Source organism: Pinus tabuliformis, chromosome 4_2 (assembly GCF_031772625.1).
Source record: "Pinus tabuliformis cultivar Carrire ecotype Pingquan chromosome 4_2, CPIR1, whole genome shotgun sequence".
NCBI classification, from domain to species: domain Eukaryota; kingdom Viridiplantae; phylum Streptophyta; class Pinopsida; order Pinales; family Pinaceae; genus Pinus; species Pinus tabuliformis.
The window spans coordinates 702,241,724-702,262,688 of NC_142304.1; the positions used below are offsets into that span (position 1 = coordinate 702,241,724).

General features: G+C 38.6%; 1 protein-coding gene across 1 annotated transcript in view; it reads left to right on the forward strand.

Annotated features, from left to right (window-relative positions):
* Positions 1 to 10,423, forward strand: part of LOC149171437 (NADH dehydrogenase [ubiquinone] 1 alpha subcomplex subunit 9, mitochondrial-like) — a 45,888-nt gene extending 35,465 nt beyond the window's left edge. The window contains exons 9-14 of the mRNA XM_089424081.1: positions 226 to 357; positions 9,075 to 9,190; positions 9,362 to 9,485; positions 9,606 to 9,674; positions 9,784 to 9,904; positions 10,006 to 10,423. Of these exons, the coding sequence (XP_089280207.1) occupies positions 226 to 357; positions 9,075 to 9,190; positions 9,362 to 9,485; positions 9,606 to 9,674; positions 9,784 to 9,904; positions 10,006 to 10,142 (699 nt within the window). The 3' untranslated portion in view covers positions 10,143 to 10,423. The remainder of the gene's footprint in view (positions 1 to 225; positions 358 to 9,074; positions 9,191 to 9,361; positions 9,486 to 9,605; positions 9,675 to 9,783; positions 9,905 to 10,005) is intronic.
* The last annotated feature ends 10,542 nt before the right edge of the window (positions 10,424 to 20,965 follow it).

A 20,965-nucleotide genomic window follows, 5' to 3' on the forward strand; every position in this document is an offset into this window, starting at 1 on the left:
CATATATTCTTCAAAGGGCTTAACTATATTTTGAAGATTATGCATGTCTGTCTTTTCGAGAGTTGTTGAATATAGAACCCTGAAAGGGTTGTTTTTTCCATTCAAACATTTTGTTTTGAGTCTTGACTATATTGATGATAGCTTGATATTAATGTTTAGCAATCTGAAATCTGTTCTGTTATTTGGTAAACTGTCTGTGATGAATATAATTTGCAATTGATGTAGATAGCTAAAGAGCATGGAGGCATTGTGAGGTTTATACAATTATCTTGTCTTGGAGCATCTTCAACATCGCCATCTAAACAGCAGAGAACAAAAGCAGCTGCAGAGGACGTAGTTCGCAGAGAAGTTCCAGAGGTTTGTCTTGCCTCTCAAGTTTGATATATGGTTGGTCAAGCACAAAAACTGTATTAGCTTACCAGTCAATGTTAGCAGATAGTTTTCTTTGTTTTCAAACAAACATTTTACTTCTCTTTTATTTTTTAATGAATATTTATATTGCTGACTGCCCCTTTTAAATAAGTTCTATGAGATTGTGAGATTTGAAACAATTGTAACAACTTTTTATTAGACATTGGAACTACATAATTGGTTTGATAAAATAGAAAAGTATACTCTATAACATAAAATAAAGATGACAAGTAAAATAGAGGGTAAAACTTAGAGAGAAGACCACAAAAGACCAAAATATTACAGAGACGGACTCTAACATGCTTAGATGAGTTTAATGAGGTCTCAAGGTGAGATTTATGCCATCCCTACGAGGCAACAGAGAAACCAAGTTCTTTGGAATGATAGATAATTTTTAACGTTGCTGGGAGGAATAACATAGGCAATTAGTGTGTTAGTTAAAAAATAATGAATAAAAATCATATTAATATCCACACATGATAGAAAAGATGTCAATCTCAAAATTTACATTTCATGGAAAGAATCACATTGTTTGGAAATTCAAAATAAGCAACATTTTTTCCTTGGAAATAAATCCACGGGTACTATCAGGCACTCGCCTTCATTTTGAGGATGTTATCTAGTGTAAAGTGGGTGGGGTCTCTTAGTGTGCCTAACTCTGTGGGAAGAAAACTAGGGACTTGCATAGTGCACCAAATTATTGACAACAATGGCACCAACTGAATGAGCTAACCCTTGGGGCCAAATTAACAGCATTATTGTGGCAAGTCATAAGAAAAATTTGGAGCATCATAGAAGGAAAGGAGCCGAGTCCAAATTTTGTGGATGAATAAGAAGCTTACGGTGACAGGGATTGGAACTTGTTGGAGCAAAGCTTGAACGACTAGGGTTTTGTATGGTCAAAATTTCTTAGGGTAGTTGTTGATGGGACAACACATTGTCCAATGATTGTATGGCACAAATGATGATTATTGTGGGTTGATGCAGTGACAAAGGTTGTGGCAAACCTTATTCAATTATCTTCCATCTTAAGGGTGGCACTGCTCAGGACACAACCTGAAAGTGACTCCAATCACTTGCCTTGCACTACCCTGCCACCCCGAAGAGCCGACGAACCACGTTTCACAATTTTTAGACTCGATTCCCTTGTGCTCTGTATCAATAAAAGAATGCTAAATAAAAGATAACAATGTCCTGCTCAAATTGACTACAATGCTGCTCAAGTCACTGAACAACCACTGCTCAAATTGTCATTGCACTGCACATCAAACCCTGTATGCCAATGTTGCCAAATCAAACCGCTATTGCTGACCACTGTACATCATCTCTAAATGCCACTGTACATCCCAACTGAATCACTGTACTGGCTACCACTGCTCAACTGCACATCACTGTCACTGCACTACACAACTCATGAATAAATAAGCATTAGGAGCTCATAAAGCAGATTGCCACATCACAGAACCACACACCCTGTATTGGTGCAAGTGTCGAATCCAAATGTCTGATAATGGCATATACCAAGATGCCACAGGTCATCCCTATGACCCACTACCACTGCTCTCAAGCTCTGCCTACGGAGAGCTACAAGCATATGTTCCTACACTACTGAGCACTGCTCACAATCTACTATCCATCGTTACAACAAGATGATGTGCCCTCAGAAACCTGTTACCTTGTAAGGTCACAATCAAGTTATCCTAGGTTATCATAGTCATTGTCAACTCAAGGTTCTACTAGTCAAAGTCAACATATCAATAACTTGTTACTAGGACCTATCTATATTCCAAGTCAGGGTCAACAGTAACTAGGGCCTATCTATATTCCAAGCCTATTGACAATGACCAAGGGTACATCACTCATCAAATCAAGTCAACACAAGGTCAATTGCAACATAGTTAAGTTAGCTTATATATCTGATCACTGTTATGTCTAATTGTCATGTTGCATGAGATATCAAATCTACTCTTAATGAGTCAAAGTCAACGTATCAATGTTCAGTCAAGTCAAGTTAATATGATGAGTTAAGGTATCAAGTCAATTGATAATTACAAAGAGAGTTACTATAGCAATGAATTCAAGTCAATGTGATGAGACATATTTATTTAGCAGGGCTACATTCACAAGGAAGTATCACTCATCAAGTCAAGATAACAAACAGTCACAAGTGCAAATATATCATTGTCAAGTCAGATCAAGGACATATCAAATCAATTGACAGTCACTCACTCACAAGGATACAGTGTTCCACGGGGACGCGTCCCCCAGGGTTGGGTGCGCGCACCCCTCGCACCCCACGCACCCGGGACGGGGAGTCTCTTGGGGGTGCGTTTCCCCACGCACCCTTTTTGGGGAGTCTTGGGGAGACGCAAGGGGGTGCGTTTCCCCAGTGTGGGAGTCTAGACTCCCCACGACTCCCCAAAAAGGGTGCTTCTGGGCGTCCCCCTTTAGTGTGGGAGTCTAGACTCCCCAAAAAGGGTGCGCCTGGGCGTCTCCCTTTAAATTTGTCTAATAAGACTTAAAAATAAAAAAATTCAAAAATCAAAACCATTAATTTTTTTTTAACTAAAATTAAAACTAAATAACTAAAACTTAAAAGTCTAAAAAAAACTAAAATTAAAACTAAATAACTAAAACTTAAAAGCCTAAACCTAAAAGACATGAAAGGCAAAACTTAAAGTTAAAAGCTCACTTCATTTCAACCCAAAGTCATTTCCATTTCCACGCAATGCTGATTTGAATGAGTTATCGATCAATGTATTTGAATATTTTATTATTGATTTTTATTTTTGTTTTTGTTTTTCGAATCTCATGGTATGTATGAATAATAATTAATTCAATAATGAGACTTGTCACTTGAGTATGTCATATGAATGATGTATGTATTAAAATGAATGATGAGGATGGATCAATGACTCAAATTTCAATTGTCTATTTAATACTTTTATGCTTTCATTATTGAACAATGAACAATGAATATCAACTTGAATTATATATATATATATATATATATATATACCTCGACGACTCCCCGCACCCCCGAAATTTCCCTAAAATTTGAGGGTACTCCCACACGTCCCCCCTGTGCGTCTCCCCGCACCCGCGTCTCCCCGCACCGGAGTCTTGGTGGAACATTGCAAGGATATGCTATTTATCAAGTCAAGTCACAAGTGTGATGAGACATATCTATATACCAAGAGAGATGCTACAGCAGGGCTACCTTTCTTAAGATACCCATAAGGATATGTCAAGTCAACATACAATCATGTCAATATACAGTTGTCACTTACAAGTATCATATTATGTCACTGTTACTTCACTGAAATGTCAATTACAGTTACATATAAGACCACTGTTATGTCTAGATCTGAGTGTCCAAGTTAAGGTCAAATTGTCAATTGTCATGTCATAAGTCATAGGTCTTTGTCACATTGTTATTGCCTATAGTGTTAAGAATCCTATAATAATAGACCTTAAAAGTTAAAACACACCCTACATCCCTGCTTGAAATAGGTGCGGATGTCTCCTAGAAGGAGCCTAGACTCTCTCTATCCTCTAGAAGTTCCTCACTGCCTTCAAAGAGAAAACATGACTGTTCGCTGCCCTAATATAGTGCTACAGGTCTGCAGTGCAGTGAAAAGTGCTTGGATCAATCTCAATACAAGGCCTAGACTCACGCTACCCTTGGATTTCCCTTGGATTTCCCTTGGAGAGGAGACCACACACCAATGGAGGCTTCTTAGTTTGATGCCCTAGGAAAAACAGAAGAGCCCTAACCACAGAGATAACAGGGCCAAAATATTATGCCAAAAACATCTTGCAACCAGCACCAAATCACATGAAACACTTACCTTTAGAGACCGAGTTAGAGGAGGAAAAAACCACTGACATTTGAGATTAGTTTACCAAAAAGAAACTTGATACTCTAGCTGTTGAAGAATCTAGGGCATGGAGTTAATGAGATTCTTCTTAGCTTGATAACTATTTGTGAGGTATTTAACATTTAGCTTATTAGCATTTCTTTAATGTTAGTGTGTCTTCATTAATTCATCAAATAGCTACCATAATCAAGAGACAAGGACACAAAAAGTTGGCTTTCTGCCAGGGCCAAAACCTCTCCCTCTTGGAGAGGAAAACCCGCACAAAATTCTTCTTATAGAGATTCCAATTGACGAACACCAAGACCATGACCCTTGACTTCCTGAGCCACTCCAAGACCAAGACACCAATCCTCTTCTTCGTCTGAGATCATCACTGCTACTGCACCTTCACTGAGATATTATAGCTGCCACACCTTTACTGAGATCTTCATTACTTCTATCAAGATCATGAGTATGTCGAGACAGAGATATCCTCATCACAAGTATCCCGAGACTTATGATTGATTTTTCTTCCTGCGTTTCATCATTATACATATGCTGCTCCTGAGACAGAGTATACACTGAGATACAGTGAGATCATCGTGATCCTCTTCATCGAGACTGAGTGTTCCTGTAGGATTATTGAGGTCATCATAATTATGTCGAGACTGAGAGTGTGCTACGATGAGATCACCGAAATTCATTGTGACTGTGTTGCGATTACAACTGCGTTCAGAATGTCGAGAGTATGTCACACAGCTACCCCGAGACTATTACTGAGATGTTATGTGATGTTACTTTATTATGCATATGCTGAGATCTTATATCACAGGTGTGCCGAGAGTATGTTACAGGGACTTCGATTATGAAGAGAGTGCACTGTGAGATTACAGTGACTGCGATTTGTGCTGCGTTGAGATTACTGTGATGATAGAAATGCTGAGACAATGTTTCCTCCTTCACCGAGACAGAGTATCCATCATATTCCGAGATGCTATACTTTGCTGTACTCACTGAGACTTATCGAGGAGTTCAATCATCTTGTCTTCCTGTGGTGACCCTTAGTCGTATATATATAGTGATCATGTCTTCCATATCAAGCCGACATTACAGTTGATCATTGTGACACTTCGTTTGAGCCGACTTGACATTACTTTTATTTTATTTGCAGGCCGACATGACAGTGTTTTGCTTTGTTTTGCTTGTTGCCTTCTTCAAGAGGATTGTGCTGGTCTTGGAGGGCTAGTCTAGACACTAGGTAGCTTTATATAAATTACAAATATGCTCAAGAAGAGCTCTTTAACATGATTTTGACTTTGACTTTCCTTGACCTATGGAATGAGCAAGAAACTCATATAATTTACAAAAATAATATTTCTTTTGTTTACAAGTACAAAGATCAAAATTACTTGTATAAATACTGGACCTTGTTACATTTTCTTCAACACTAGCTTTTTGAGGTAGGCTGAATATCACAGAAGTCAACAAAAATTTCAGAGCTAAATCATTTTCTTGGTTGGTGTGATTTGAAGGCTTAAAGATCTTCCTTTTATAGTTTTTGGTAGGCTAATTAGGGGCTTCATTAGGTACGATTTTAGGATGTTTTAAAAACATTTTTTTTAATAAGATTAATTTAATTTAGTAGTTTAAGCCTTAAGGAATTGGTGTACTAACCCTTATAAATATTTGTCTAGAAAAATTTTCAATTCCACTAAAATTTTGAAATCAATGATTGGCTTAGTGCATATGGTCCTATTGTGAAGTCAATGGTTGGTTTATTGTCTTTGGTTCTTGGAGTTATGTAACTTATACGTGGTGAGATTACGGTGATAAACAATGTCATATATTGACAACCATAGGAGGAGGTGTCATGTCACTACCCCTTGGGGTTTTAGCCCAGAAACTGGGGTCACCAACTTCAATTGTGAATATCTCTCAAACCAGGAGGCCTCTTGGGGCATACCACATATCAACAGAAACATCTTTTCGAGGAGAATCTAATGACATAGATCTCCGACCCAAACTCAATGATTTGACCTACCAAAAACCCTCGACAAAGTCGGGGTACATCCTCAATCTAGGGAACCCAAACCCTATGACTTGGGTTTTCAACCATCCAACAGTGTAGCTGCCAACTTGATGTAATCCGACAATTACTAAGAAGTGTTCATTAACCATTTGACATCAATGATTGGTGTTTTTAGTCAAAGTCAAACCCAGTCAACTCCATGGGTTGACATTAATGACAACACCATCCAACAAAAAGATAGGTTTGGATAAAGATTATATAAGATCATGATGATCAATAAAGTTCGTCTTTATTTTTGTTGTTCCTTATGTGAGACAAGTTATATTTATTTAGTCTATTCCAGGCCTTCTATATAAAACCTGAATTATCTTCACCTTCAATCTCAAGCTTTGTCATAATTGGATTACAAATATGCACTACTGGGCTACCGCTATACAAAGTTAGAGAATCAAATTTTCGAAAATATTATGGCATGTGCTGTCTTTCATCTGTTGCTTTTTTAAAAGCTAAGCACCAAGGTTGCATGAAACGGGGAAACGGGTACGAGTTTCCGAAACAGGAAGCAATACGAAACGCGACCTCCCCAAATTTTGGAAATGGGGAAACGCGAATATATATATATATATATATATATATATATATATATATATATATATATATATATATATTAGGACATTAAAGAAATATGTGCAATCATAAAGCATATATGATACATTCTAATTTATTACATTATGATAAAACTGTCAATTGTCAATGCATAAACTATAAGTATCTAAATTTGCATCACATTTACTCATGAATAATCACATAATGAAAATAGAAATATCCAAAATCAGCCATGAGAAATTTCTAATTTCTTGTCTCGTGCTTGATTGGGAGTCTCCTCCTACATAGTCGAACGACCTTAATGCTCTTGATTAAATACAAGTTTCATACCCTAGTACCCTACATTTTCTTGATTATTGGGAGTCTCCCCTGCATAGAGGGCTTGGTTCTCTTGATTAAATACAAGTTCCATACCCTAGTACATGATAAAATCCAATGGAAACATTGCAATCCCCCCAATCCTGAAATCCTGAAAAACAGATAAGTCTGCTGGATTTTAAGTGAGATCTAAAATTCTACTTTCTCCATATGAAATCCAATGAGGGCGAAACCACTCTCAAACATCCTGAGTCATTTCATGGTAATGTTAAAAATTTAAGTAAAAGGAATATCACTTTTACTTTAAGAATTTAACATTACCATGAACTGCATATCAACACTAGGGCAAAAGTTCACTTTTATAACTTTAGACAGGCATCTGGAAGCAACTAGAAGTCACTAGGCTAACGTAAGAATAGATTAGAAAACAAATAAAAAATAAAATAAAAAAATAAAACACAAGTAAATGCTGAAACGTGGGTCGTACGGCCCTGAAATGCATTTCAGGCCGTACTGGCCACGTTTCAGTTTCGTGAAACGTGGTAGTACGGCCTGAAACGCGTTTCAGGGCCGTACCAAACGCGTTTCAGCGTTTCGTACCCGTTTCCGTACGGAAACGCCCTTCTGCCCCACGTTTCCTGCAACATAGCTAAGCACATTTTACTATGTATTTTGGAAGGGAGATAAATATTTTGTTTCTATGAAAACAATGGTTGAGCAAAGACCATAGTAGTGGGGAATTAACAGTGTTTAGCTTCTTTGTTTATGAGAGCGGCACTGTGCATCTGATCCTCCATGCTTAGGCCACCCTCTTGATCGTATAAGATTTGGATGAATGCATCCTTTTTTTAAGCGTTTCCAGCAGTGAGGGGTACTAGGGTCCAGAACAGGAGAGCTGAGGGGGGCCTCTTGACCCCTATCAACAAGAGCTGTGTGGAGTTGCATGCTTTGATCTGGGGACATGGTTTCTCCTTTCAACAGGCAGTCCTCTGTGTTCTAACAACACCAGTGATCCCTTCCTTGGGACATGAGACACACTACAGATCAACTCTTCTAACAGCTATCTTTGTCAGTGTTCTCTCATGAGTTTTTGTTTTTTGGCCTTGGATGCTGGAAGAGACACAATTATGGGGGTGGATGACAACCTTACATCCCTCTGCAGGTGACAGATCCACGGGGCACTGAGGTTGCCCCTCCCTTTAGTATCCCTTGAGAGAATTTTTGCAACTTTGGCTTCCTTCCCTTCAGCATTTTGTGTACTACATATTTTACAACAGCATCATTTTTTTCCTATATAATAGAGTTTAGATCTGAGATTAGATCTGCTGTTAGTATTTTTCTAGGAATGGACCTTGCAGCCCCAGGGTGTAATATACTTTTGTACTCAGCAGTCCCATTGATCTATTTGTAGTCACCTGTTGGGACATTAATAAAATTATCTTAGTTTATCTTCATTTGACACTGATTTAGGACAAACTTCTCAAGGCTTCGTCTTCAATGTTTTTTTAATCTTTCGTTTATCTGCTTATTGATGATTTTATGCTTTTTGCATCTACTTTGAAGGGTTAGCAGACACAACTAGTTCTTTGGTTCTCTTCTACAGGAAGAAATCGTAGATTTAAACAAAGATAAAAGCCAAGGCTATAACTTTTCAATACCCCTCTAATGAGACAATTTAACAAGATAGAACCTGTGTCAGTGATCAAACATTGGGAATCTGTGTCATGGCCCCTTTTTAAAAGTTTTAGAATAACCCTTCCTATGTTTTATTTGGATGATTGCTTCTCTCATCTGTTGTTTCACTACTCAGTAGTTGTGATTTACTTTTAATGATGACATGATGGATGTAGGCAACTATTATAAGACCAGCTGCTATGATTGGTACAGAAGACCGTATTTTAAATAAGTGGGCCCAGATAGCAAAGAAGTGGAGTGTTCTTCCCATTATTGGAGATGGTTCCACAAGGTATGATGTTTATGGTGCTTGAGAGGCCTTTAAAAACCTGGTAATAGTTTTAAACAGTGAATTCAATCCTAAAACCTTGTTTAGTTTTTGAAAAACTGAAATTTTTTAATTTTTAAGGGGTAGCCATACTGTTTCTTGAATATTTTTTAAATGAGGTCTGTATCTTGTTAGGCTTCAGCCAGTCTATGTAATTGATGTTGCTGCTGCAATTATTGCGGCTTTGAAAGATGATGGCACTAGTATCGGAAGGACTTATGAGCTTGGGGGTCCAGAAGTATTCACCATAGAACAACTGGTATTATTCTAATTCCTAAATGATTTGGACTTCAACAATTGTGTACTGTTACAATTTTGTTTCATAAAATTGTCTCTTGGCACAGTTTTCTAAGTGGCTTGCAAATCTGAAACTCTGTAGGTCCACTTGATGTTTGAAACTATACGAGAAGAGCCTCGTTTCATAAAACTTCCTATCCCAATTGCTAGGGTATGTATAACTGAATGATCTGTCCCAGAAGGTGCCTTATTTATTGAGGATAGGAATTTTATGCTCCTTTTTCCAGACATATATGAAATAATTATCAAATCTGTTGCAGCTTATTTCGTCACCCAGAGAGTTCTTGCTGAACAAAGTCCCATTTCCACTTCCAATACCTGAGGTCTTTAACCAGGATTACGTGGACTCACTTTTAGTTGATAATGTGGTGTCTCCAGATGGTATGTGGCTCCTTACAGTTTCATAATTTTGTCCAGTGCATAGAGAATATCATTAAAACTTCTCGACATTTTTTAATGTAATTTTCTTTTTCATTTGGCAGCATTAACATTTGCCGACTTGGGAGTTGTGCCCCACAAGCTAAAGGGCTATCCTATTGAATTTCTTTTCCAGTATCGTACTGGGGGTCCATCATTTGGTGCAACCTTGGGTGAACGTATCTCCGGTGCAGGATTTTAACACAAGGGAAACTATGTCATCTTTAACTTTTGTTGCCTAAAGAATTTTGCTTGGGGAACTTTTTTAATTTGTTTCCACTGTATGAGAAGGGAATTGCACCTCTGAAAGTTTCAGAGATTCCTTTTCAGGGTCGTAATTGATTGACTTGTATGTAGCTGGGAAACATATATGAGTTTCACCCAGGAAATAAAGTGAATGTTAAGATTTGAATAACTTCATGCAATGCTATACAATACTTCATGGGAACTAATGCGAATCGGAAGCCTCATTGGATGCTCGTATCTCTAGTATACTCACAATGTTCAGATCCTGAATCTAGATATATTTTTAGTTAACAGTTTGCCACAGATGTGTTTTTAAAGTTTATTTTAGGTGTACTTGCGTTTCATAAATGCTTTTTATCATTTGGTTTTAACTTTTTATTTGCATTTCATCCAGGTTAAGTAGAGGATGTATATACAGAGCACCTAACTTGTTTCTTTTGGTTACTGCTTTCCTGTTATTATAATTACAGTGTGTAAAAGGAAGTTTTACATTTTTCCACACAGTTCTATGATTACTCAAAAGAAACTGGGGTTATATAGATTGTGTTTAGATTTTAAACAAGTCAAAAGAAAGGCTACGTTGCACTAGAGATTCATTGAATAGTAAGACTTTCTAATCAAAATCAATAACATTGATGATCATACAAATAGAGAGTTAAGCCCAACTACATGATGATGGGTCAAGGCGGCTATCCTGAATCAAAATTGCCTGTGGTGCAAGTACATAATGAAAGGTTTCCAGACGTGTTGGCTGCTCCTGTTTGATCTCTATAGACTTGGAGATGCATTATTTAAGCACCACTAAAGACATATATCCCATCTAAATGTGGTTTACATGGGCTTGAGAGGTGTAACCCATCTAAACATATACTATTTAAGCACCACTAAAGATGTATATCTCATCTAAATGTGGTTACATAAGCTTTTGAGATATACTTATGTAAACATGGTTTGCATAGGCTTTCGAAATTCATATGAATGCTATCTGTTGAGCTCCAGGTCATAAGGATCACATCTCCATATGACTCCTTGACTGGATTGGGTCAACCCACTGACATGTAGTTGAGTCGGAGCACTTGACATAATTGCACGAGAGAAGTGAGGTGCACTCTGGCATAGGTGGAAGAGATGTGTGCAATGTGTGTGCCGAAATTAAAATGGAAAAAACCGATGTCTGTTCTGTTGTAAAATAAATGCTTATCAAAGATTCATAATTCTGCATGTTTTGAACAATGAGAATTTGCATCTGAGTTTTTTAACCATTCTCTATGCTTAATAGAGATCTGGGTTACAATAAATCTATGGCAATATATGGTCATCTATTACTGACCCCACAATTTAGAAAAGTAATCTCCATTGGTAAACTATCAATTTGTAACTGAAACTATTAAAGATTTATATTAATAAAAATGCTGCAGCGAGGAATCGTTGCAGCAATATACAAAAAATAAGCTTCCTTCCCTGAAGAGATATTTCAGTCCACCTCAAAATTTAGCCTACTATGTTCGGCGAGTATTCCCAATATTGCATGTTTTAAACAACCTAGATCCAATCTAGATACATAGATCTTGTAATATGATCCTAATAGAAAACACACTTTTGGGTTACTCATCCGGTGCTCTCTCATTTGTAGAGTCAACAGTCAGATCTTTCCCAGATGTCGCGGTGTAGGAACTCCCAGTGCTGATTCTTGTTCTCATTGAGGATTGTCTCTATATTTGACTTGAGAAGGCTGAGTGAAAACATCCGGGGAGCAAGAGGAGAAATTTTGGGGGGAAGGCAAACAAGCCAAAGTAGAATGATTGAATTTCTTTTTCCAGGGCTGAAAATCTGAGTTGGAAATACTGCGGAACACATGACAACTTCGTTTGTTACGAGTTCCGATTGCTGAAAGCGAATTTGCTTGTCCTTGGCCTGGAGTGTCTCTATCTCTGTTCCTCGGGTTCCCAATTCCTTAAATTCAGGTTTCATAACTTTCTAATATCAAAATTGTTCTACACAATCCAGAATTATCCATGATAATGCTCTACTGAATATCCTCTGAACATCTGGTCACCAAAATAGGCTTCCAATTGGGGTTGTTTCTTGTGCCGCAGATTGAAGTGCACGAAGGGAGATTGATATAGTGGCCACCTAGGAATGCATGCTTACAGGAGAGCAAGGGGACGACGAAGATCCATACCACCATTGGAATTTGCCATTCAATTCTCCGTTGCTGCTCAGAGAACTGGTCCAGGAATTCCCAGTGTGTAAATGATAAACAAAGGTGAGAAAAAACTGAGAGCCAATGCAACGAAGAGTTCTATCTGGGAAACACTGCACGAGCCAACCCTGTGCATGATGGACACGAGACTCTCACCGCTGGTACTTCCAAATTCTTGAGAGGAGAGAGGACATGACTGTCAAGGAGGGTATAATTGAGCCAGGGTATTTCTACATCGAGATGAACTTATACTGTGCTGAGAGGATGGACTGACTAACAAATAAATCTGCATGCCATGGTGGCAATCCCAGATGCAGCACATCCAAATGCGGAGAAGGAATTGTAACTCGGAGTGCATGTAATGCCAAATGTGTGAGGCTGGTGGGATAGTCTTGTCGACCGTCCACCATTGATGGATTGGTGGGCTTCCACATCAGGGTCCATTATTAGCTTCGTGATGTTGTTATGGATATGATTCATGAGAGGTTTATGGAATGGGTTGAACATAAACCTTGGAGTTGATAATAAGAACTGTTTTCTCATTTGTTTTCAACTAGCTGATCTGCTTCCTGTATGTTATTGAAGGATCTGGAAATGAGATAGGGTGTGAAAGCTCTCTTTCTCATATCCAATTTAATCCAGGATTGATGCCAACTGATGTTAGTGAGAGACTTGAAATTTGATGATGACAGATAAGTCTCCCAACACTATTAATCTGGATGCTTTGATGTAATTTGTAATTTTAATTTTCTGTAATAATGCATATGCTTCTTCTTTCTTATTGGTAGTTATTTCAAGGCTCCATGTAAATGTGTACACTTTTGGCCCTCTGAAATTGAAGATAACCTGTTCCCCCACACCTGCTGCCCTGTGGTAAATGTGCTTTGATAATTATAATTTTAATATGAAAGTCGCTATTAATTATAATTTTAAGTTGAAATGAGTGCTTGTGATTAGTCCTTTTTTCTTAACATGGAATGCTAGCCCCATTGAATAGAGTACTTCGATACATTGAAGGGAGTTTTCAATCCACATCAGTGTACTTCACCTGTTGTGAGCTTCGAAGATTCTTTCTTGGTTTTTCCAAGATAAAAACTGTCATTCAGTGGTTCACCTATGAGCTTCGAAGATTCTTTTCTTGGCTTTTCCAAAGATAAAAACTGTCATTCAGTAGTTATGACTAATACATTTATATCTCGTAAATCTGAAGTGTAATTGGTGTTTGTTTTGATATAATTAGACTCGTCCACTACAATAAATCTTAGTGTGATTAGTGCTCTTTTTTATATCTAATTACACTGCCCCCTACATCAACATAGGGATTTGAGTTAGTAGTGGGAAGGGGAACACTTTTAAATAACTTTCCTTCTGCAAGTCTGATGTATATGTTTGGGATGTTGATGTTACAGACATACATTTTTGTCAATTGAATTGAATACAGCCACATGACCTTCCCCATGATGATTTGGGATAGCATCGGATGTGCTCTAGCCATGAAAACTGGTGGAGAGGCTAAAGCACATGAGATCTCCACGACATAGAAATGGTTTGGACAGATTGTGCTTGGTTTGGGAGATATTAAAATAATTAATATTTTTAATGGAGTTCCTAAGTCTAAACTTAGCAAAAATAAAATATTAATGAGAATTAAAATAACACTGTGTTAGAATGGTCCAAAAGGCATGGATCAAGTTAGACCTAATCTTAGCCGTTGATTATGGACTTAATCTCGACCGTTGATTTGTCAACGAGAAAAGCATAAAAGGAGGCTTGAGGGTCACTTGGAGAACACACCAAGAAATCAAGATTTCGACTTTCTGGAGCTGGGTTTGCTGAGAAAGTTGAGAAAGTGATCTGGAGTTGCAACTGAGGGGTAGTGAATACAAAAGCAGAGAGGTAGAGATAGTGCCAGGGGGATCAACGCAGCAGTTGGGAAAGCCAGAGGGTAGAAGCTGGAACTGCCGGGAAAGCTGACGCAGAGGGCAGAAGTCGGAATTGCCGGAATCGCCAGGAAAGCTGATGCAGAGGGTAGAAGCCGGAACAGTCGGGAACAACCGGAACTGCTGGGAACTGTTGGGAACGTTGACGCAAAGGGCAGAAGTCGGAAGTGTCGGGAACGACCGAAACTGTCGAAACTGCCCAGAAAGCTGACGTAGAGGGCAAAAGAGGCTGACACAATCCCTAGAGGCTGACGCTGAGGTTTTTTGTGGGGCAGATTGGAGATGAGGAATTGCTGGAGTGTTTATTCGGGGTTTCAACCGGAGCATCTGTCTCCGAAGGAGAGGTACTATTGTCGAGATTTTTCTCTGTTGGGTGAGCCGGATTTGGCACCCAAATTGTATTCTAAAACTGCTTAATAAATCAAACCCTCAGAGAGCTGCAACGGTTTTCCCGCATTGGGTTTTTCTGGGAACATTAGTCCAAAAATAATAGTGTCATTTGTGTGCTTGTTTCCGTTTCCTTCAGTTGATGATCTGTAATGTGTTGAGCATGTACTTGTGTTTATTTTCAGCTTTTACATGGTAAATAACTTGTTAATTAATCAGAACAAGTAGGAAGGAATAAATCATAAAGTACATGGAGGGTTTTTAATGTGCCAAATTTAGAAATTCCAACACCCCAAGATTCTAGTTTTCAACATAAATGTATGTTAAATGAGTCAGAATTCACATATTGTTCAACACTAAGAAAGTAAAGAATAAAAATTACTCGGGATGCCCTGTTTATAGAGGTATCAAGAAGATATGAATCTTGTATGGGGTGTGATTCAATGGAAACTAGAAATGATCAAAATGGAGGCCTTTGGTTGGTTCCCTTTCTTGAAGCATTAGTGCAAGTAGTGGTGGTGGAGTGCTAGCCATTTGGCCTGTGGTTCTAAACTCATTTCAAATAACGTTCACAAATTGCTTTGTTTGTGGGAGGGTTTTTGTCTTTGGTATTTCTGCCTTGGAGGTTTTTTGCTTGGTTTGGAAGGCAGCCTTTACATTGTTAGGTTGAGGGTTTTCATTCCATTTGGTCAATTTGATTTCTACAATTAAAGAAGACAATCTATTGTTGCTAAGGTGGAAGAGGTTGTTGAGGTGGAATAATCACCTTGAGCTTTTGTGGCGTTGAGTGGCTTAAGGCTTAGGGGCAATAAGGGCATGCTATATGAACTCTGGGTTTATCAAATGTTGAAGAAGCTAGCTCGCTTGAAGAGCTTAGGTTGCTTTTTGGAAAAGAAAAAATGTAACACTCAAACTAGTACTGAGAAAAAGGTTTTCCTTCGTTACAATTGGATTTTGGAAGAATTGGTAGAGCTAAGAGACAAAGCTTTGATTGAATATTCAGTAGAGAAGAATTGTCATTATTGGACATGATTCACTAGATAGGGAAGGAATGGGCAATATTCGCAAGGCTAAAATTAAAATTTCATGTTTATGGATTTTTTCCATCCTATGGGAAAAGAGGAGAATGGTTGTATGAGGAAATCGATCTTAGTTTGTTACCTAGAATGAATAGTTCAAGTTTGCGATGACAACAAAGGACCTACAATGTTACCAAGAAGGAGAATGGTTGTATGAGGAAATCGATCTTAGTTTGTTACCTAGAATGAATAGTTCAAGTTTGCGATGACAACAAAGGACCTACAATGTTTGTGGGTTCATCTTCTAGTACTACTTAACAAATGAAAAACAAAAATATTTAATGTCATAGGTGACGCTCTTGGGACTTTTTACTAAGCAATGTCAAAAAATATTTCGATGGAAGGGATCCCTTGCCTTTGGTTTCTCAATGACACCAATGGAGGGTTGCCAACAAAAATCATATTGAAGAGTAAAAAATCATTGAGGTATAAGGTTATATATTATGAGAGATTTCCATTCCCATGCAAATATAGCCATAACACATAGAATGTTTTAAATCATTGCCCTCAAGAATTCTCCTACTAAGCATCATGGAGTGATCATTCCACAAAAGGCTTTGAAGTTGGTTTCACATTGTACAACAACGAATGATCCACTTTCAATCTCTCCTTTTGGTCCTCGAGGTTTGGAGAATTCATATTTTGAGTTAGGTAGGAAGGGACTGTCGTTTATCCCAAGAGAGATTCAAGGAAGTTGGAGAATCAACCTCATAGAATGCTAAATGCTCAAGTGGATATACTAATTCATGGAAAACATTTTGACAGTGGATTTTCTTGGAGAGCTATCTCAGAGGGTGTTAGTTGTCCTCTCTTTTTTGAGATTGTTATGTGAAGGTGGAAATGAGTCTATGGAGCCGATGACATAGAAGGGGGGATGTTCATTATTTGATAGCATATAGGGGAAGCCTATTTTTCATTTCCAAAATGAGACACATGATTGTAGACAACAATCTTGCTTTTTCAATAGGAATTGAATTTTGGTTTTAGAGTAGATTCCCAATTTAAATAGGGGATTTAGTCAAGGAAGTTTTGGACAAGGACATAAATACGTGGAAGGAAGCAACCAACTAGTAGGAGTTAGTGGTGAGGGGAGGTGTTCGATTAGGTCTTTCTCCTAGTATTCGAGATTTTGTTATTGCCAAAAGACATGAGCTTAGGCGTAAAGTTGTGATATGCCTCAACATCCATGCAATGGAAGTACTAATCTTAGGTAAGGTTAGGAAGGCAAAATTCATCCGACTTTTTCTTTCCGCATCCTCTCAAATCTTGAACTATGGGGGTTGTAAAGTGAAATATTTGAATGGAGAGATTTAGTCTTGGTTGTGGTGATAGTTTTCTTTGAAATTGACGAGCTTTTGTTTGATCTGATGTAATTTGGCCTATCTTAATAGGACATAGTTAGGGTTTAATTGCCATAGACATTCATATGAATGCTCATTTTACATAATGCTTTTTGTCAAATACAAAGCACACCTAATTATAAGTATTTAGTATTTATTTATAAATATGTTTTACATAATGCTTTTTGTCAAATACAAAGCACACCTAATTATAAGTATTTAGTATTTAGTATTTATTTATAAATATGTTTTACATAATCCTGAAAGTATTGAAGTATTTAGTATTTATTTATAAATATGTTTTACATAATCCTAAAGGTATTGAATTTCTTTTTTTTTGCTAAAGCAAGAGTCGTACCTTCTATTTCATTAAAATGTAATATGAATTACATAAAATACATCAGTTCACTAGAAACTGTAGATTAAGGGAACAACCTATCTCTAACTGCCACTGAGCCAAAGGCAAAAGCCCCGACCCCTACAAGGGGTCCGAATGACTCACGAACCCTCGAGCCTATAAAACGTACTATAATCAATGATTCCCGCCAAGAACATTTTACCACCCGCCAAGACTAAATTGTCACCACGCTTCTCGCCTTCATCCAGACATGCATGTTTAATCTCTACCATCAGATCACCCCGCCCAATCCAACGGCTGTAGAGGATTTCGCGTTGCGTAGAAGCACGACGTTTACCCACATGGACCCACCAACAAGCTCGATCATTCTTGACCGTAGATCCGCCTTTCCTGATCCGACAACTGAGGATCATATCGCACGGGTCTACATCACTAAACAATAGCGCGCGATGAGGGCGGTATTCCATCTTACCCCTTGGCCACGTGTTGCTCGATGAGTGGAATTGCTCCCAAATCGGAAAAACCACTTCTCGTTTGCAAGGCGTGCGATCACCGGAAAGCCACCCCAAACGCGGTATGGCGTTCACTGACGGAAAACCAGGGGTTTTGAGGCCACCGATAGATCCCAGAATTCGGCCTCTCACAGCATCCCCTCTACGCCTGTACCTGATCCAATGTAAGATATTGCATTCGCCATCCAACCGCCCATCCAAAAAACAGAGTCTCCTGATCTGCTTCCCCCTGGGGCCTTTGTGAATGTACTTACCAGTGTTGCGAAGGCTGAAAATGGCTTGTGACCCACAAAAGACCAGACATTGAATAAAATAGCTACCCATAAAGAAACTAAGTCATCTAGACCTCGCCTCCATGGCTCTGTTCCGAAACACCATACAGTGTTCATCCGCTTGGTCGTGACAATTCGCCTTTAATTTGTTTTGAGGCAACTCTTGCCAACCCATCGCAACCTTGTTTGCTGTGCAGATCTCTCCTTGATTGGCCAGAATATCTGCCAATTTATTGGCTGTTCTGCGCACATGGTTAAAACTAACTATTCAAAGGCCTTGGAGGTGAAGCTGAATCTGTTGAAAGACCTGGATTAACCTCTAGTTTTTTGAGATTTTTTCTGGCGACGTGCCCCAGCTGATTCTCTTGACCGAGTTAATGATTAACTCAGAATCAGCTTCCACAATCACATTTTGGCGGTTATCCTGCTCCAGGAAATCTAAACATTGCTCCATGGCCATTAATTCTGCCATATTGTTAGTGGCTCTTCCTAAATGGCAATGGTAGATGAAAAGAATACTTCCATTTTCATCCCTTAACACCCCTCCATAACTAGTAGTGCTCGGGTTGCCTTCTGAAGCCCTATTAATATTGTATTTCAAAAAACCTTTAGGGGGGAGATGCTAGAAATCCTGCTCAGGATCCATTACTAAAACCCTCCTATCCAGGCCTTGATGAAAAAGACCCTGCAAACCTAGTTGACTGAGGATCCTCAAATCAGCTTCTGAATGCTGGTTCTTAGGGGGATTTCGCACAATAGTGCCAATTGTCTCCTTAAGCTGTTTTAAGATCTGCTCATAAAAGCAATAGGATGGCTTCTTTACATTATTGAAGATTCTATTATTCCTTTCTTTCCAGACATTCCAAATAATGAAGCTTGGCGTAAGAGCCCAAGTTGAGTCAAGAAATTCATAATTTGAAAAGTTTTTTCTCCAATTGTTGAGGGTATTGATAATACTCCCTTTGTTCCTATCAGTCTGTTGGAAAATGGTGGCAAAAGTATCCCACAACCTGGAGGTGAAAATGCAATTGTTGAGAAGGTGCACCATTGTTTCCTCTTGGGCTTCACAGAGCTGGCATCTGGAAGGACCCAGAACACCCCTCTTCCGAATGTTATCCCAGGTCAAAATTTTCTTATGCTGAACTAGCCACATGAAGAGTTTAATCTTCATCCAACCTTGATGCCTCCATAGTCTTTGCTAAATCCTATCCGGCACATGGGAATCCAGATCAAGGAGAATGAGTTTTGCCTCCTTAAGATTAAAGTTATTTTCATTATTGTAGCCCCATCTCAATTGGTCATGCTCCCCAGACACTAAAATCTTCCTTTGCTCTAACATTTTCATGAGTGCCTCTGCTTTAGCTTTCAAGGGGCTATCATCTCTGTAATCCAAGTTCCTCCAGGTTCTCCATTTTCCTGTGCTATTAGTTTGGTTCCAAAAATCCTTTACCTTGGATAACCCTTTATTATCTGTTTCTTTCTTGAGGTTCACTATGTCTTCTGTTAATAGTATAGGTTCTTGTTGCCATTTATCCTCCCAAAATAAAGCTAAATCTCCATCTCTGATCTCCCAGAAGCTGTTTTTTTGAACTAAGCCCCTGTTCTCCCAAGCCTTATTCCAGATTTGTGAGCCCTTTATATTTCCTGACATCCTTATATGATCATAACTTTGCTAAGATCTGGCATATTTTTCTTTCCAAATAATAGCCCACTGAACCTTTGGGTCTTTTACCCAGTGCCACCATAATTTTGCCCCTAGAACCTTGTTTAGAATCTCCGGATCATCCAATCCAAGACCCCCATGATTTTTAGGTTTGCAGATTTTCTCCTAGGCTACTAAGGCCCATTTCTTTCTTTCTTCCCCCTTGCCCCAAAGAAAGTCTCTTTGGATGGTTCTGAATTGTTGCAAGACTCCTTTTGGTGTTGGGAGAGCTGATAGCATAAAGACTGGGATTGATTGAAGAACAACCTTTGTAAGCACCAACCTACCAGCGAAGTTTAAGGATCTAATAGTCCATTTTCTGATTTTATCTTGCAACTTATTAATCACCGGCTCCCAAACGCTTTTGAGTAAAGGTTTAGCAATTAGAGGACTCCCAAATATTCTGAAGGGAGGACATCCCTTTGAAAGCCCAGAATTCTGGAGATATTCCTCTGAATAGCAATATTGGTATTAAAGAAAAAAATCTTAGACTTGGAGAGGTTAACATCCATACCTGTAGCCATGGCAAAATCATCTAGGATTTGTTTATACCCAAGAGTTTCCTTGACTATGGGGATTCCCTGCAACATAGTATCATCAACAAATTGTTGATGAGTCAAGGCATGTCCATTCTCAGAAAGTTGGAGACCCTTAATCTTACTCACTTCCTTAGCATGCTTGATAGACTGACCAAGTCCTTCCATCATGAGGATGAAAAGAAAGGGTGAGAGCGGGTCTCCCTGCCTGAGACCTCTTGAAGGAATAAAAGTCTTGGAGGGAGAGCCATTAACAAATATTGAGAAGCTAGAAGAGGTCACTAGGGCCATGACCCACCTAACCCAATTATGGTCAAACCCAAAAGCAATAAGAACTTCCCTGATATATGTTCAGTTCAACTTATCATAAGCTTTGGCAAGGTCCAATTGCATGATCATTCCAACCTTCCTATTGCTAGTCAATGAGTGCACCACCTCATGCGTTTGAAT